Raw genomic sequence first — 18,835 nt, 5'->3', positions numbered from 1 at the left:
CTCCAGAGCTTTCATCATGCTTTGCACACTCCAGCCCCTCTCCCGTGGGACTGGGAGAGGGCTCAGCTCCTTTATCTTGTTCTCAGTTGTGCTTGTTGTTCTGCTGTCCTAGAATAGACACATCCTTTCCTCCAGCTCCCTAATTAAACAAGATCCATTCCACAGACCAGCTCACAAAATAGTTTTCACAGCCTCTCCTCTTAAACAGATGTGATCCTTTCCTCTGCTCCCCCACGCTGCAGGAACATGCTGTAACACACACACACTCACACACACACACCCTTGCAGCTCTCACAGCCACAAAACCCGTTGCCAAAATCCTTCTCACCTTGCCGCAGGCTGCCAGGCAGGCACTGACACTGCTCTTCCCCCCTGGCCATTTGCTGTACAGCATCCCCTGGAATATCTTCCTGCTGTACCAAGCCAAAACCACCAAGAATTAATTTTAGCAGTGAAGAAACTGGGGCACGTGGCATTTTTTCTGCAAGGCTGCAGCACCCTGCTTTGCCTCTCTTCTTAAGTGACGCAGCAGAGAACACTTCAACAAATTAAATCAAGGAGTCCTTGGCCTTTGAGGACCAGCAGAGAAGCACAAGAGATCAGAGAGCAGAAAGGATCATACACACAAGTACAATTTAAAGTGTTGACTTGGTTTGATTTTAATTCTCTCCAGTGCCCTGCAAGGAAGGAGTGTGACAAGTCACTTAGTCTCCCCGTGTCTCAGTTTCTCACACATAAACCAGACAGTAAATATTGCTAGACCCCTGACTCCCTCCTTGTGAGGTTTCTTTGACTTTTTGCTCTCCTTTTCCTCAGTAATTTCTCCCCTTAATCACAGCACAAGAGCCAGGTAGCATCTCTGGACACACACCTGCCTATGTCTCTTCTGCTCAGATCCATGCAACGTTCCTTCAGTGGTCAGCACAAGGGAGCTTTTGGGCAGGGCCCCACTTCATCCCAAGAGTAAAAAGCTGCCATGATGGCAGCAGACTGATGAAAGCCCTGATTGAATTTAAAAGTGCAGAAAAATTCCATGTTGTAGTAAGGGAGACGAAAAAATACCTCCAAATAGAAGTAATGGCAAGGGTATGAGGAGAAATACTCTCAAGGGGATTGGAAAAGGGAGATGAGTCCAGCTTTCCACTCTGCTGACCAGGAAACTACTGGGAGATGCCAGGATAGGTCACAGATCCCAAAAGCAGCCACATGGCACCTCAGCATGCCTCTTTCAAGTCCATTTTCTGCAATGTTCCTCCCTTCAGCAATATCTCAGGTGCTCCATGAGCTTATTGTTATTCACAGTTAGGAATTTCCCCTAAAATGCAATGCTCAGTGGAAAGGGTTGCCTTGGCTAGCAAGTTTGTAGAAGCAGGAGTGGACTGTCACCTCTTAGTGACAGTGTTGGAGCTGGAGAGCCCTGAGCTGGGTGCATTACGGCTGGTGATGCTGAACGCAGCCCCTTCCCTCAATAACAGCACTTTCTGACACAAGTTAGAGGGTCAGGCAAACCAAGGCAGCTCTGTCACCTTGCAGAAGGAGAAGAGCTATCAAAGGACGACAGTTTCCATAAGAATTCTTCACAAATGGCAATTACCTGCGCTCTCGTGACCCCAGGTCTCCCAGAGCAAGCTGCAGACCTCCCCCTTGACAGCCAGGCTAAACTGAATCATGCCTGTGAGCCAGAGCACACAACAAATCACTGCCTCCTCAGCAGGAGGAAAAGGCACGGGGGGGAGCAGAAGAGGCACTTCAGCCCCACCAGCAGCCTCTGAGCAGACAGTGTCTGTGAGCACCAGGGCTCCGGCTGCGCCGCGCGCCTGCGAGACACCGGGTCTGCTACAGCACATCCCTGGGCTTCCAGTGCAGCTGAGTCCTGGCATGGGCCAAAAATGTGTGCACCACATGGAAAGAGCCCCAAAAGCCAGAGGCACCCCTCCAGCAGGCACCGACACCCCTGCACGTGCTCAGCTGAGAACACAACCTGTTTGTGCAATGCTTAAAGCCTCCTTGGAGAAACATTGCCAAGGAATCAGAGAATCATGGAATAGTTTGAGTTGGAAGGGACCTTAGAGATCATCTAGTTCCAACCCCCCTGCCATGGGCAGGGAGACATCCCACTAGACCAGGTTGCTCCAAGATCCATTCAATCTGGCCTTGAACACTTCAAGGGATGGGGCATCCACAACTTGATAGGCAACCTGTTCCAGGGCCTCACCACCTTCACACTAAAGAACTTCCTCCTAATGTCTAACCTAAACCTCCCCTCTTCCAGTTTGAAACCATTACCCCTTGTCCTATCACTCCATGCCCTTGCAAAAAGTCCCTCTCCAGCTTTCCTGTAGCCCCTTCAGGTACTGGAAGGCTTCAATAAGGTCTCCCTGGAGCCTTTTCTTCTCCAGGCTGAACAATCCCAACAGGCCCAGCCTGTCATCACAGGAGAGGAGCTCCAGCCCTCTGATCATTTTTGTGGCCCTAAAGGAGGGACCTTCCTAGAGGAAGAACAACCATGAAGCAGGACAGGCAGAACACAAGGGCACAAAATGGGATGGACATTTGTGAAATGGCTTGGCAGGCTCTCCATTAATTTAGAGATGGGCTGGGAGCCAGCAGAGCACACCCCAGCTGGGAAGGAGTGATGCTGAAGGTCTGCCCCCTCCCCCACGTGCAGGGAGTCTGTCAGATGTAATTCCCCATCCTCTCCCTGAAGCTCCCAGCAGATATTTGCCGATGGCTCAGACAATGGGCAAGCTGGAGGTGAGTCACTGTGTGATGGCAGGGAAAGCCAGATGAGTCACGGGGAGACGCTCTCAGAGAATGAAGAAGCCCAACCAAGGAAAGGCAAACCCAAGCAAAAGCAGGGGAGGATGTGTGACAGGGACACACTGGACACAGGCACTGCTGCCTCCCAGTTTTTACCAGCAGCTCCAGTCCTGCCCCAGGTTCGGTGCCTACCTGGCTCCCAACCTTTCTGAAGGCATTTGCCTGGCTACAGGCCACCACCAGCATTGCTGCTTGCACTGGCATGCCCAGTGCCAGTGGACATGCTCCTGTCAGAGCTCTGAGCACCACCTCCCCGTGTGACACTTGCCCACAGCAGAAGTGTTGAGCTCCTCAGGGAGACAGGAGGCATGAGGACGACCACGCACCAACATACACCTCCTGGTTCATTAGCCTTCCCAAAGCATGCTCCTGCCTGGGTTATGGTTTCCTTCATCCTCACTGGCTCCACAACCCACTCTCTGCCCAGCTCCCAGCTCTTTCCCAGGCTGGACCCCCTGCCACCAAACTCTCCTCCCCACTGCAGTTTGGAGCCTGGCCACAGGGGACACGCTGCCACCCCAAGCCTGGCAGAGAATGCTTAGCCAAGGCACTGCCATTTACCTACTTAAACTTGTAATTTTACTACATGTGCATTTCAACAGAGTGTACGTACAACTCACACTACTTAAAGCTGCCAATAACTTTCAAAGCTTTGCTGGAAAGCACTTGCTGCCTCCTGGCCATGGTAGTAAAGCAGAGAACAAAGCCAGGGCCACACACTTTGGCCAATTCTCCTGGAAACTATTCCTCCCCTATGGGCAGTCTTGCTCAAAAGGCTGCTCCAGTGAATCTGGGTACTAATTTAACTAGTTTAATCATTAAATACTAACTGCAAGATGAGATCCTGACTGTTTGGTGCAATCAAGTAGGGAGCATGTTAGTAGCAATGCTGGCGAGCCATTATTTTATTGTGCAGCTAAGTGGCACTGATGATGCTGGGAGAAATACGATAAACTTGCTGGGAAACATTCACCCTCTTTACTGTGATTGTCACAGCACTGAAAGAGCAATTGTAATTTTCACAAATATCCCTTCGGTTCTTCCCGGATCTAATAGAGCGTAATCTTGTTCGCCTCGGATAATCCAGTCAAATCATTAGCTCCCTGACAAGTCACCTCGCGTCGAGTGCTGTGACTTTGCAAAGAGCAGGCTGTGCTCTTCTCATGGCCAAAGGCTGAGCATCTCCTGGCCAGCCCCCTGCCCACATCCCTGTCAGCAGCTTGCAAATCCTGCTCCGTTTTACAGCCACGGCTCTGCTGCTTCTTGCATGGCAAAAAGAAGCAGCAGACTACCTCATCGTAAATGACCTCATGCTTTTAAAAACTAAGCATGGCAGGGACAGGGGTTATCTCAGAAATATTTTCATTAAATGAGCTCCAAACTACAGCAGGCGCTCTACACAAATAACTGGCCAAATGCTTCAATTTTCACACCAGTGCGACTGTGCGTGTGGTTTGCAGAGGATGAGAAATTTTGCTTTAAAAGAGCTTGTTGAAATTCAGCAGTTTTGCCAATTTGCTAAAATAGAGCTCAGCTATGCAAAGATGCAGAAGCCCCACAAAATCAGATGTACCTGACTGAGTAGGAGGTGTAGAGGAGCTAGGTTTTAAAATGCTTGAAAAGTCTTCTTTTCGGAGCCTGCAAACTCAGCTGGACACTTCCCAGAAACAGGCTTGCAGAAGACTTCCACAGAAGCAGCTTTTAAGAGGTGCTTATAGAGAATTTCATCCCTTCTGGCACCAAAGAAAACCTGGACTAAAGCCACACTCAGCAATGCAAGTAGCAAAGAAAGGATGATTCCGAATCGTCTAGAACAGCAGCACCAAACCCTAGCCAGGTAGCACTGGCTGCGCTGGAGACATGCCAGGAGCACGGAGGAAAGCACCTGCATATATTTACACCATGAAAGCATAAGCAATATACAGTTTTAATTGCCATTTAGGGCTCCATGTGCTCAGCCATTCTGAAAAAAAAGAGAAGATGTCTTGCACCTTGCTCAGGCACTTTAAACTTAAATCTTCAACAGCTCATAGACCATATGGTTGGGAAGATGCATCAGCTGAGCCCTGGCTCTTCAGTACCATAACACGCACTTGGGTAGCTGGCAGATGTATCACCCATCCCAGACCACACTCATGAGCTCCCATCTGAATTCCTCAAGCTTTGCCCATGACCAGTGCAGAGCAGAAGAGCACTGTGGCCTCTGGGCTGCTGCTTCCAAGGAGAGCCAGGGCATGGAAGGTCCCCTGGGCTCACACCAACAGGACCAGCTGGCTGCAGTTCTAATGAACATTTAACTACTGGTCAACTTGGGACATGCCAGCTGCTTGCCAGGAAAACAAGCCCTGGCCTATTGTATTTGTAAGTATTGATACAGTCATTGGTGCCATGCAGGAGAGCCAGAATGATGTAGGCTCCAGAGGAAAGCTGCAGTAAATGCTCATGAAATTGCTGCCCAAGTGCACCCTTGGCATGGTCAATGGCCCATTCCACTGATTACTTTCGGGGTCAGGGATTTTCACTAAGGCACAGGGCAAGACAGGGGCTGTGCCCCCAGCAAGCCCAGACAGTGCAGGCAGGAAAAGCAGGAAGGCATAAGCAGTCAGCTGAGCACCTCCCCTTCCCTTCTTGTCCCCAAGCTGCAAGAATCCCAGGAATTCTAGAGATATCCTCCTGCTCCTGGATAGAAATCCTCCCTCCGGACAGCACTGTGAGGATGGCCATGCTGCCACCAGCCCTTCAGCAGCAGGAGGATGGGGATTGCAGCCCTGCCCTGCAACACCAGCTCCTTGTAAAAAGTCCCTCTCCACCCAGATCCACAAAAGGGAGCAAATTTGGGCTCAATATGCACCTCTCGCTCTGGCAGAGCCGTTCTGCCCACGGCCCCTTGCTCTGCTTTGCTCTCAGGAGAGCGGCAAGGGGCGGCAGAGTCAGGAATCCCAGCAATGCCGGCTATGCCGCCTCCTCCTCTGTGCCCCCAAAGGGTCAGGTCTCCATCTAAACAGGAAGCCGGGATCAGGCAGGCTGGACTGCGGGCTGGGGCAGGAGCCAGCGCTGCAGGAGGGGCTGCCAGGGTGCTCGTCCCCCTTGGGAACCCCGCTGGAGGGCAGGGTGCTTCCTCACTTCTCTGCAGGGTAATTCTTTTAAATCATTGTGACATGGAGCCAAAGCCCAGTGAGTGGCTAGCACAGAGGCAGCACCGAGGCAGGGAGGCCACACTGGTGGGCTTCCAGCAGTGGGATGGAGAGGGTCCCCATCCTTCAGCAGCACTGGGAACATGCAGGGACACCCCACTTCCCCCTAAGCCATGGGCTGTGTTAGAAACCACACAATCCCCAGGGTCAGCAGCTGCTTCACACGCAGAAGCGCCGCATCTTGCACTTGGAAAAAAAACCCCTCCTGTTGCTCACTTTCTGTGCCTAAATAAGCTTTTTCTTCCGCTGGTTTCCCCATGCCAATATTCTGGGATTAGTTTATTCCACAAACAACACAACCACCCTTCTGCTTTAAGAAGGACACACATTCCTTGACCTCCAGCCAATTCCAAACCAGGCTCCGGCGCCCAGCCCGGCCAGCCCATGCCCTTGCAATGCTGTGATAATGTCTTGCTGTGGGGTGCAAGGCCAGCACAAACCACGGGAAACCAGGGAAGGGCTCCACACAAACTCCCAGCAATCAAACCACCCTGGCATCCTCTTCACAAACACCACCCCATGACAAATAAACAGACATTAGAAGTCTCTCTGGCAGATCCGATCTGCAAACTCTGGGCCCTCCAATGACTTATGTCTTGACATTGTCTCCTGTCTTATGCTAGAGCAAGGAAGCCTGAGCACACATTTCAAGCACATAATTTACCATGAAAAATTATATTTTACTTTAGTTTGTGTCTATTTCCTGCCATTCAGAGCTTTATCTTTGAATTACCTAGACTATGCTTAAGTTTATTTACATTGGTCAATCAGGATGTTTTGGTGGTTGGTTTTGGTGGCTTTTTTTTTTCCTATGGTGTATTTAAAGCCCTCAAAGTTGTGCCAATCCTTCCATACTAATGTGGAGTTACAGGATTTTGGGGCTGGAGCTGCATTCTTTCAAAAGTCTTATCTTGACATGCAGCAGAGGAAACTGCTGTTTACAAGAGCTTCTGATGAAGTCACAGTTACTCTGCCCCAAACCTCATTTGGAACCAAGGTGAGCAACCCTAATGCCATAAAGGACTTGCCAGCTTGTGCGCTGGCCACAACATTAACCACCATCAGGAGGACAGGGGAGCAGGGAGTAAAGCTGCTGAGGAAAACCCACAAACTATTTACACACTGAAAGTTTGAAACAGAAGAGCCTTGCAAGCAATGTCCTTGGGCTATGATGCTCCTCTCCTTGGGATATGACACCCCACTCCTCCTCAGGCTATGATAAAAGAGAAAAGATTACAGCAAGAAGTGCTGAGAGAGGAGCAGGGCAACAGCCAAGCCTGGGTAGGACTACTCAACCCCATGAGCAGGTCCGGTGCTGATGGGACCTCATGAGCCCACCAGAAAGACAGATCATCCATTACTCAACACCCCTGTGAGCATCCTCAGCTCCTTCCATTTAAGAGTGTTATTTCCAGGATAGAGCCATCCCTGGAAGACAGGGCAGACCTCTTGCTGTGACCCAAGCAGCAGATGAAAATACCTGTGCCTGTGGCCAAGGTCCAACCACCACCCAAAGGGCTGTCTCCTACATCGGAGAGCAGTCAACCTCCTGCTGCTTTAAGGCTGGGGACAGTGAGCTGGCCAGGAGCATGGTTTGTCCCCTCCCAGCCTGCCCTTGAACACCTTCCCCTTGTGCAGGCGAGAGGAAAAGCTCCTCTCCTGGCCATCTGCCAGGCATTATACAGTGAGAGCGTCCCGTATCCTGACTATAAGTATTTTGGGAAGCCTGATGACTTCATTACCAGCTGACATCTCCTGACCTACTTGCTGTTAAACAAGCTCACTGCTGGCCAGCCCCAGAGCTCATTAGTCAGCACTTTAATTTGCATGTTGCCATTTACCAGGAACTAACCTGTTGGCATATCCAGGCAGTGTCCACATTTTCACACAGCCGAAGTGCTTATGCAAATGAATTTACTTCTTCCACAAGCAGCTGCCTTTGAACTTAGGGACTGACACATGGGGAAATCCTCCCAATCATGGACATGCATGGTTTCCATCTAGCACTGGCAGCCCCACATCCCACACCCACCTCCTACCCCATCCCTGGGGATGCTCCAAATTGTGAAATTGTGATGGTGTGGCACAAAGTCATAATTTGCAGCCACCAAGCCTGGGCCACACACAGATCTCCATGGAGAGATTGGTGGTGAAAAACAGAGTTAGGAATAACCTGGAGGACAGGACTTAGGTGACACAAGGCTGCAAGAGGAGACTGAGGAGCAGTGCCCCTGCCACCCCAACACACAAGGGGAAGAAGCATCCTCTTCACACTCACCCTGATCCTCCGCATGGCTGTCACAATCTCCACCCGGCTGTTTGGCCGTGGCACATCCAGGCTCCCGATGTACTAGAGAGAAAGAAAGAGTGGATTAGTTGAGTTTCCACAGCACTGAAAACCTCATGGCCCCACCACGACACCCTGGAGGAAAACCAGTGTCGCTTCTGGGAAACAGGCAGCATTCTGTTCACTGCACTTGAAGCACTGCTCACCTCCCACCACGAAGCTATTCGCCCACCACAATGTTTCAAGGATTCAGCAGCCCTCATTCTAACAATAAAATAACTTCAGTAATCAGGCCAGCAGGACTCATTCATCTATGGTGTGATCAAAGTACATTGGTATAAGCCAACATCCCCTCGGCTGCACTGAGTCACCTATTATAGACCTAGATATTGGACTATTGCTGAAATAGCTGGGGCAACCTGCCTTGTGACAGGCCCTTCACTTCTTAATTACTGCCCTGTCAAACCCGTGGCTGTTCCTGCAGCAACGCTGAGCCTTCAGGCCAAGCCTGTGGAATAAAGGAGCTGCTTTGCTATTCAAAGGGGACCAAAGGCAGCACTGCTGCCACCCAGCACAGAGAGATGCTGAACAAAACCCTTTTTAAAAATAAAATGGAAGAGGGCAGATTCAGAAGAAGGTTCAGGAAACAGACAAGTGACGAAGAGTCAATGCAGAGCACTAAAAATGTGTAGTTAAAACAAAAGCATTTTGAGTCTATTTACAAGCCCCCTGTGCTCCCACGCTTCATCTCAAGGCAAGCGCTGACGTAACCCTGGGCAGTGCGGGACGGGCGCTAAACCTGGCAGGGCTGCGTGTTCCTGTGAATACAGCTGTAGCCTTTGCTGACACCATGAAAACCCAGGTCACTGGTTTCAAGTGCCAGTGTTGACACGGGTGCTTGAATGGCCGAAGAAGTGCTGGGGATCACCATTCAGGAAGAGGCTGTGCAGGGGGGTTATTTCTCTCCCAGCATCGCTGCGGGACTCCCTGCTCCTCTTTGCTGGGAAGCTGTTGTCACCTGTACCGACGGCACAGCACAGGGCTGCGTGACCACTCATGGGTTTTGTGTGTGCGTGCCATCCTGGTCAGCCTTCCTTGCCAACCCTCCATGCCTGCACCCCAAACTCCACAAGCCCAATGCCTGACAAGGCCATCCCCAGCTGCACAGCTCCTGGGTGCAGAGGGAGGCAGGTGACCGGCACCGGGCATTGGTGCTGCGAGTAGATGTGAAGAGTGAAGTTATAAAAAGAAACACTAAACAGCTGGCATGTTTGACACATGCTGAGCAGGCTGCCACAGTGCAGGGCAGCTTTATGCAACCAGGAATCAAAGCCCATGCTGCCAGCAAAGGCAGCATTGACTGTCCAGACCCCACCACTCAACACCCAGCCACAAAAGCACAGGACTTTAGTCACTTCCCCTAAACAGAGCCTTCCCACTCCTTCAAAGGTTTGGGTGTTATTAGGATAGGCATCTTTGACATCAATCAATTCCCTTTTTTTATGTAAAGTCTGGAAACTATCATTGAAGAGTAGGAGATGAGGAGGAAAGCTGATGTGGCCAAAGCCCTGGGCACACAGACACCAGGCAACATGTAAGGAGAAACCTTTCCCATCCTCCCCCATCAGACACAGATCCTGGCTGCATGGCACCTCTGCCTCCAAGCCTCCCCACGTCACTCTGCTGCTGAGGACCACCTGGCACTGCTCCCCTCTCACCTTCAAGAAAGACTTCTTACTTTCGATTGTAAGACAGACAGACTTTTCCTAGCAAAGGGGACAGCCACAGGATGTCTACCTTGTTCTAGCTATTCCAAACAGCACAGGGTCACCACTGCTGGAGGGGTAATTGCTTTCCTTGCACAGAAGAACACAGCCAGAAACAAGAACAGGGCAAGTGGTGGCAGCTACCAGCCAGGCAGGAGACAGCCCTGTCCACTGCTGGTTCCCACAGCCACATGAATTCAAGCAATGCCAGCCTCCTGGCTGACAACCACAACCTCGGCCAGCAGCCACACTCAGTCCTGCCTGTAATTGTGTCTGAGCTGAGCAGGGCTGGGCCACCCCTAAGCAGGTGATGGAGCAGAAACTGGACACGACCTTGGACCTCCTTGGATGGCCCTCCTGGAAAACAGCACCAGCAGTAGGAAGTGCCTTGATGCTGTCCTAGCTACACCCTTTCATTCAGCTATTCCCCTCCAGTCCATGCTTGCAAGCACCAGAACCAAGGGTCTCAGGTCACAAACTATGGCAGGATTCACCTCTGCTTCCAAACCTGGGCTCCAGGGCATCCTGCTGCATCCCATGCTTGGGAGTGTGGCTCCACCAGCCCCCAGTGTGGGCTCACTCCACACAATTACTGTGCTCACAGCTCTGAAAACACCCACCTCTCCCTCTGCTCTGGAGGCAGGTATTTTTTGCACATTTCACAAAACTCAACAGATGGACAAACTCTCCACAGATTATTTTTGCCTTCAGGGCAGAAATCACACATGGGAACTGCACTGCAGAGGAGTAAACCTTCACAGCACAGTGAGTATCCTCCCAAAATTGTGGACTTGGAAGGTTGGCCTTTCAGCTAAGCTACCATTCCCAGGCAAGCAGCAGGGATGGCCTGAGAAACCACCCGTATTTAATAGTGCTTTGCAGGTGGTTAAGTGCATGAAGGGCCACTGCTGCTCAGCTCTCCTCCTGTCCCCCTATTCACAGCACCGACCTTCATTTCAGGAAGAAGCATGGAGGGAAAGTGAGAGGCAGAGGGGAGGATCAGCAAAGCAGCAGGAGACTCCAGGGTGTAGGACTCTCTCTCATACTACCCCAACACTGACACCCAGCCTCCCCCTCCCAGGACATGAGCCCCAGGGACCCTTGAGCAAGGGGGCTTTTGACTTTCTTTAAAATCCACGTGCCCCAAGCAAGATGCCAGGCACGGTAATGGCCCTGGTCCCCACAGGTATTCATGCTCCAGCTCCCAGGGCTTGGACAAGCATCCATGCCACCAGGCCAACCCTGTGGGAAAGGGAGGCAGCGGCTGAGCCTGGGGAGGAGAAAGGAAGGGGCCTGAGACAAAAGGAAGGAAAATAAAGCTGTGTGAAAGAGTGCTGACAAAGAAAATAAACCCATGAAAGAACCCACCCTCCCCAAGCCCCCGGGAAGCAAGGAGGAAACCATATGCACACATGCAGGACACGGCTTTTCCAAATAATCACCTCCAGACCCATGGCCCCACCACCCTGCCAGGGGGCTATGGGGGCAGAGGGGGAGCCCCCCACGAGCCAGGCAGGATGAAGGCAGGGGAGGGCAGACCCAGCAGCCCCCTCTTCCCTGGCCCAATTAGGAGAAGAAAAGCCACCTGCTCGGAGCCCCAGTGAATGGGCAGCCAAGGGGGTCCCTCCTGCGACGAGGCCTCTGGCAGCCCCACAAAGGCAGCCCTGGTGCTGCAAGCGGCCAGAGCCGCTCCGGGCTGTGCCAGCACGGGCGGGCAGGCACAAAGCACCTATTTTGCAGGGTGCTTTTGGTCCCCTGCTGCTCCTCATCCCCTACATGGGATCCAGCCTTCCATCAGACCTTCCTGGGCCCATACAAAGGGCAGCCCCTCTCCTTGCCGTGGCACAGGCTCGGTGGCTGTCACCTGTCAGGCTTCTCAGCACCCAAAGGGAGTTTGCTTGCTGCTGCCCTCCCATGCATCAGGCTTCACTGTCTGTCCCAGGCATGGCTGGAAGTGGCCTCCAGACACAGCCCACACCTTGCTCTCTCTACCTACAGCTTACAAAAGACCTGTCCAGTTCAGGGAAATGCCAGTCCTTCCCTGGCCAGAGGTAAAAAAAAAAACAACCTCAAGAAAACAAAGGAGAGCATTTTGCCAAAGCTGTGTTTGCACAAGTCACTTAGTTTCTCATTTTTCCTTGAGGCTGTTTAATTCTGCTCGTTTTCTGCTTGGTCAGAAATTAATTTTCTTGAGAAGGTGCATTTTCTGTGACAGCAGGTGGGAGATATTTTCTGAGAACCCAAGGCCGATCACATCCCTGATGGGAGGGACACCTTCCAAGGGGTGTTGATGAGATTCCTTGCAGGTGGTGGACAACCAGAACCTTCCCCAAGAGGAGCTGTCACCTTTCCAAGGGAGGGAGGCATGCTGCTGCACAAAGGTCAGGGCTGAATCATTCCCAACTTATAGGGAAGCCTAGGTTGTCTGGCTGCCAGGTTTCCAGCTTGGAAAGCCACCCTGAACCAGAGAGATTTCCACAGACAAGGAGCCTCTGCTTCTGCAGGTGGGCAGCACAGGCAGTGCAAGCAGAGAAGACATGCTGGCACCAGCCCCAAGCTGGATCATGGCACCGTGGGATATGCAGCCATCCCCAGGGCCAGGAGAGCCTCCTCTGAGCAGGGGGTCCTGGCAGCTGGGCTGGGGAGGGGTTACCAGAGGTGCTGGCAGACAGGTGAGAAGCATCAGGTACAGGGCACAAAGGTCCCAAGATTTCTGGAGTCCAGGGCAGCACGAGGCTGCACCAGGTCCTGGAACATTGTCCCCAAGACACACAACTGTGCCACAAAGAGGGCCAAAGTACTCAGGCACCAGTCCCCAGCCTTTATTTCCCCAGTGCCCAGGGAAACACCCAGCCTATCTGCAGCCTGGCTCATAAGGGCTTCTCCCCAGGCTGCTGCCATCAGAGAAAGGAAGGAGAAATCCAGTTCCTGGGACTTTGGCTGTCTTGTGCTCCTGCTCTCCAGTTGCCCACACACAGCCTCTACCTAGGGAGCCACAGGGCTGGGCTGGCATGGCCCTGGCTCTGCCCTGCACCCCAGGAACACCCAGCCTCAGTGGAAGGAAAGGGAGGAAGTTTACTCAGACTACAGTGGTGCAGGCTCAGAGGCCAACAGGGATGGAAAAGTCACGATGCCAGCTGACTTCAACGGATAAAAGCTCTGGCTTTCCAGCCTGAGCCAGACAGGCAGGTGCAGCAGGCTGCCTGTAGAGCTGGAGGGCTCCAGCCCTGTCCAGTGCTCCCTTAACAGGGCTCTGGAATCCTCAGGGTGCAGCCAGCCCTGGGAGCCAGGTAGTTTAACACAGCATGTCAGTCCTGTCCAGAGCTACACAAACAGACAGCTGGCATGACCACAGGGACAGCTCATGCTCAGCACAGGCAGTGCTGCTCCAGCTGATGCCCTAAGGATATCAGTGCACATCTGCCTGCCCATTCTGGAAGCCTTTGCACTGCCTGTGAGCTGCACAGGGGCTTGAGGGCCAGAAACACAGAGCTCCAGGGGTCCTGAGAGAAGATCCCAGAGCCCAAAAAAAACACATCTACTGCATCCACCCTCAGCTCTCACCAGCCAAAATGGGCCTTGGGTGATAAGGGGAGACACCTTCACAGCAGGAAGCAGCCCTACAATGCAGACACCTGGATACAGCAGGTGGGGATGCAGCAGGGGAGCTGAAGTTTTTCCATGCCAATGAAGCAGGGTTGTCCACTTGTCCCTGTTTCTGCACCCCAACCAGCCATGCTGCCCACAGCTGCTCCCCACGCAGGTGCTGAGCTTCCTGCACTTAGACCCAGCTACAGCCTTAGCAGTACAGGGTACAGGATGTGCAGGACCAAAGCACTTCAGCAGGCAGGGCTTGGAGCATCCTACCTCCATCGATCCTTCCTTGGGACCTTCTGGCATCTGCAGAGCCCACGTGCTGCCCAGCTGAGACCTGCAGTCTGAACACACACAGCTTTGCCATATCCTGGAAGAGTTTTCTTTGCTAAGAGCTTCACTAAGCAGCCTGTGAACTGACTTAGCAAGTACGGCAGAAATCTGCCACTGTTTCAGATGAAAACTTTTGTGGCACTTGGGAAGGTTATTTATAACCTCAAGCAAGCCATCCCAAGCTCAATCACACTGCAGCTTCACTCTAGGCTGAGCAGCCCTGACAGAGCAGACCATACTCCAGACCTGCCAGTACAAACAGCCCCCTAACAAACCTGCCAAGTCTCTTCCAGTCAGATAAAGAGGGGCAGAGCTTCACACAACCTGTCTCCAGCTTCCCAGCCATCTGGGAAAAGGAATCTTGCTGGGAAGGGAGCCTGAAGAAGGAGAGGAACTGAAGACCACAGTCAGAGCTGCGTGCAGCTCTGCTCACTTCCAGTGCTCTTATGTACAGTCCCTATGTATACAATATACACAAGAGTGGAAACACACATGAGTTTGCTGCTTATAGCATTTATCTGAGGTGATCACCCTTTTCCTGGCAAAAGATTTATCTTTGCAGCAACAAGCAGGCTCTGCCAGTGCTTGCAGGCTCAAGAAGGTGGCGGGCAGGTGAGCTGGAAGGACCCAAAGGAAAGGACATACTGGATCAGACTAAAGTCTCCTTCATGTCCTGTCTCCAAACATAGACAGCAGCAGATGCTCGGTTCAACTTCAGTTCCCACACATAAAAGCAGAGAAAGTACTGACAAATATGATAGAAAATGCCTGGTTGCTAAGATCCTTTAAAGGGAAGAAAAAACAACCCCCCACCAGAACCCAAAGCCCCCACCTGCTGCCCAGAAGAACCGCAATTCTCCCAAACCTCCAGTCCCACATCTATTCGCAAACGGGTCTGGTATGATGAAAGCTGGGTCTCAGCACGTGTCTTGTCCCAGCCCATGGCAGTCCTGGGCCACAGGTAGTGGGTCTGCCCAGGACCAAGGTTTGCTTGGACAGACCCTTCTCCCCTCACTTGCAGATGGGGAAGCAGCAGAGGCCTCCTTGCATCCATCTCCCCCCTTCATTGGGAACAATGTAAATGGTGGCAGTGCCAAGGGATTAACCAGTCTTGAGACTGAAGAATTAAAAACTGTTCCCAAAAAATGGGTATTTGGTAAGGTGGGACCTTGCTATGGAGCACAAGATCTCCAGGGCAGGAGGGATCTCTCACTGCTCTTGAGAGAGGTCCAGCACTGTGAGCTCTGGAAATGTCTTCCCCATGCAAACCCAGCAGCACCCAGCACCCCTGCACTCCAGTGGATGGGGATCCAGCACTCTGATGACAGATTCCACCACCCCATTCAATTCCTTCTACGTGCTGCTTTCTCGGGATGTGTTGGAGCAGCCTGAGTCACAATTTCTGAATGCGCAGAATTGCTGGTGTTGCACAAGCAGGACCTTGGGTTTTGTCCCACAGCACCAAAGCTTTGGGAAGATAACAAGCTCACATCCCCCTCCTCTTCATCCAGACTGGAGGAACTGTGCTGGCCAGAGGTGGAGGAGGACAGAAGGAGTCTACTCCCTACATACCCATTTACTTAATCAGGATACCATTGCACAAGCAGGAGTTTCTGCCTGTTGCCCTGCGCCACGCTGCAGAACCCAGATCTTTCATCCGAACGCTTCAGCTAACTCAAGAGGCCAGGGTTTTGATTTTATTTAACAATTCAGACCACAAGACACAGAAGAAACCAAGCACCCTGCCTCCCCTCGGAGCCAGCTCCCCTGATTCCCAGTGGGTGCCTCTGGGATACAGAGGGGTTTGATGCCAAGAGAGGCGGCCAAAGAAAACAGATCCAAAAGTGTGAAATATATTACCATTCCTAAGAAGATGGAGTGGGATTTTCCAGCTATTGGATTTATCTCCAGAAAATGGATTAACATAATCCTCAGAGGACACTTTACTCAGACTCGGTGTCCCCAGAGCATACGGCTGCAAGTAGCTTCAGTGGGGATGAACACCACAAGTCTCCTGACAGCCCTGCTCACTTGGGGATGAACACCACAAGTCTCCTGACAGCCCTGCTAGCTTCAGGGTGAGTCCATCACTCTGTGCTGGAGAACAGCCCACCCCAGGATGCCTGCAGTCCCTTGGGAGAGAGGCAAAAGGGGCAACAGCACAGACGCCAGCAGCTACCGATGAACCCAAACATGCGTTACGGTCACAACATGTGCCAATGAAGACAGCAGCAGATAGAGCAGGTCTGAGTGCAAAAATAAAATTAAAAATTAAAACAACAAATCAGTGCACTGAGGCCTGTGTTACCCCCTGCAGTGAGCCCCAAGCAAGCTCGTCAGGAATCTCAGGCTGCCAGAGCAAAGAGCACTGATCCAGCTGCTGAGGGCTGTAACTTCAGGATCCCTGCCACCCATGCTATCAGCAATCCCAGGAGGCTTTTAGGAGACCGACACACGAGTCCCAGTGTCCAAGATGGGCATATTTCTTCTTTACTCTTCCCCCAAAGTTCTGCTCTAAATCAGAGTTCCTCATTTTTGTGACTGGCGCTGGGTGCCTGGGCGAAACAAGAGTCATGCGGGTTTAAGCACTCGGGATTCTTGGGGATAAAAGGAACTAAAGGAGTGTAAGCATTTAATTAATCTCCAGCAATCTAATAAAAGGATAGAGTAATTGCCTAAGCCATCTGCATTCTGCATCTGGCATCAGAGGCTGCTGGAGAAACCCACAGATTCAGAAGCTGGGTTTGGTACAGACTGTGCTTGGCGTTCACTCGTGCCACAGGACACCAAATAGGAGAAAGAGGAGCTAACAAAGACTTAATATGCACCACCCCATTAACGCAGCCAGACCAGCAGCACGGAAAAGAGATGAACCATGAGCAGATCGAGGGGCAAGTAAATCCCGCTCCTCACCCCCCAAGCTGGGCTACCTAAACCTGGCATGGAAGAGGCACGTGGAATCTAGAAGGCTCTGCAGCCTCCCCACAGGTGAGGGGTGAGCAGGTGCTGGCAGTAAACCAGCAATCAGCTCCAATAATACAGGAGGAAAAGGCTGCAAAGCGGAATTTGAACAGCCTTTCCCAGGAAATAGTTGCAAAGCAGGTTTAAGTTTGCTCCGTAAACAACAACCCTGTTGTTTTGCTCTCTGCAGCACGGTGCCTGCCATGGGGCAGGTGATGGCCTCTGCAGAGGAACACTCCCAGCCCTGAGTAAAGGGGCAAAATAACACTTTGACACCCTCCAACGAGCAGCAGCCTTGCCCCCGAGGCACTGCACACAATTAGATGCCAAATCTGTGATTATTTTTTTCCCCTGCCAGCACATGTGCTCCAAGGACAATGGTGTGTAACAGATGCCTGCCTCTCTGCTGCTCCAAAATGTTTTACACCAGTTTTTTTTCCAAACCAACCCCACTTAGAGTATCTCATCAGTGTGATAACTGTCCCTGCCAGGACCAGCAAGGGGTGCAGGATTTTATGTTTCCTCTCTTCAGATTTCATGGCCAGCTACTTCCCAGTGTACTCCCCAGCCAGCACTACCTGCTCAGGGCTGGGCAACACGGACAGGTAGCTCAGCTTTTTCCCAGCTTGCTGCAAGCACCCAAGCACTCAGCTTGTGGGAAGCCACAGCCTAAGTGGAGTAAAGAGATTGAGAGGTCCCAAGAGAGGAGGAAAAAAAAAAAAAAAAATAAAATAAGGGAGTGCCTCCTGCCAAATCCACTAGCTAGAATGGTTTATATACGTAAGGAGAAACAGCAAGCATTTATTTTGGGCAGGCAGCCCTGACCTCTTGCACTGCACCGCAAATGGCATGCAGCTCCTCCATCTGCTCACACCGTGAGTTTATCCCATTAGAGGAGCACCAGGATACAAGACATCCTGCAGGCACCAACCGTTCCCCGCGGACACACCGGCACTCCAGCGTTACCCACAGCCCTGGAAACGCGGAGTAAAGCCCAAGTCCTCCGCGCTTTCCCGGGAAGATGCACCCAGAGCCTGGCTCTTTGGAGCCAGCGTCCCCAGGCAACACCACGCAGGGCCACGGCGGGATACAGGGCCAAGGAGTGAAGGGCTCGGGTGAAGCAGCTCGGTGACTCCGCTTCAGCCTCACCCATCCGATCAGCTTCCACATCCCTACGGGATGGGTGGAAAGCCTCACCTAACTCTTTACAGCCGAGTTTGGAGGAGAGCGGGCAATGCCCAGGGGAAGGGCTCGTGGGGAAAGCGGAGAAAACGCCAGGCTATGTGAAAAGAGAGACAGAAAGCAGGGAATCGCGAGGGGTGCGGGCAAAAGCGCCAGACAGGGACCCCCGCCCCCCCCTCCCCGCCCCTGCCCACCTTGGCCTCGAAGCAGATGCCGTGCTGGAAGGCGTCCTCGTTGTGCAGGGGGATGCGGAGGTCGTGCCGGTCGTCCACCAGGTTGTACTTGGATTTGGTGGGCATGGCGGCCCCGCGGCGGCCGGGCTGCCCCTGCAGCGCGCCCGGCCCCGCCGCCGCGCAACCTCCGCCCCTCGCTGCCGGCCGGCCCCGGGGCGGGGACGCGCCGCCGCGGAAGGGAGGGCGGGGGGTAGGGGAGGAGAGCGGAGCGGAGAGGGGCTGTGGGCGCGGGTCCCGCACCCCCTCCTCTGCCAGCGGGGAGGGGCAGGGGAGCGCTGGATCCTGCGGAGCCCAAAAGGGGCGGTGGGGAAGGCAGCGCTGACATCTAGTGCGGGGAGCCGGGGCCGCAGCCCAGCCCCGCCGAAGTTTGAAACAAAATTTTATATATATATATATAATTCATTTTTAAAAAAGCTTAGCAAGTAGTTGGGGTGGTGGTGCCCCTCTCGGGCTTATTGAAAGGCC

The 18,835-nt window shown here is 52.6% G+C and overlaps 1 protein-coding gene across 2 annotated transcripts in view; it reads right to left on the bottom strand.

Moving 5' to 3' along the window:
- NOS1AP (nitric oxide synthase 1 adaptor protein) overlaps positions 1–18,490 on the bottom strand; it is a 39,909-nt gene extending 21,419 nt beyond the window's left edge. For both annotated transcript variants that reach the window (XM_051625179.1, XM_051625180.1), the window contains exons 1-2: positions 18,332–18,490; positions 8,293–8,364 (exon numbers count right to left, since the gene is read on the bottom strand). In XM_051625179.1, coding sequence (XP_051481139.1) covers positions 8,293–8,364; positions 18,332–18,436 — 177 coding nt within the window. In that variant the 5' untranslated portion in view covers positions 18,437–18,490. The remainder of the gene's footprint in view (positions 1–8,292; positions 8,365–18,331) is intronic.
- Positions 18,491–18,835: the final 345 nt, after the last annotated feature.

This window comes from Apus apus, chromosome 7, assembly GCF_020740795.1.
Source record: "Apus apus isolate bApuApu2 chromosome 7, bApuApu2.pri.cur, whole genome shotgun sequence".
In the NCBI taxonomy this organism is placed as follows: domain Eukaryota; kingdom Metazoa; phylum Chordata; class Aves; order Apodiformes; family Apodidae; genus Apus; species Apus apus.
Note: the sequence above shows the minus strand (reverse complement) of the source record. Positions and strands in the feature narration are given on the sequence as shown.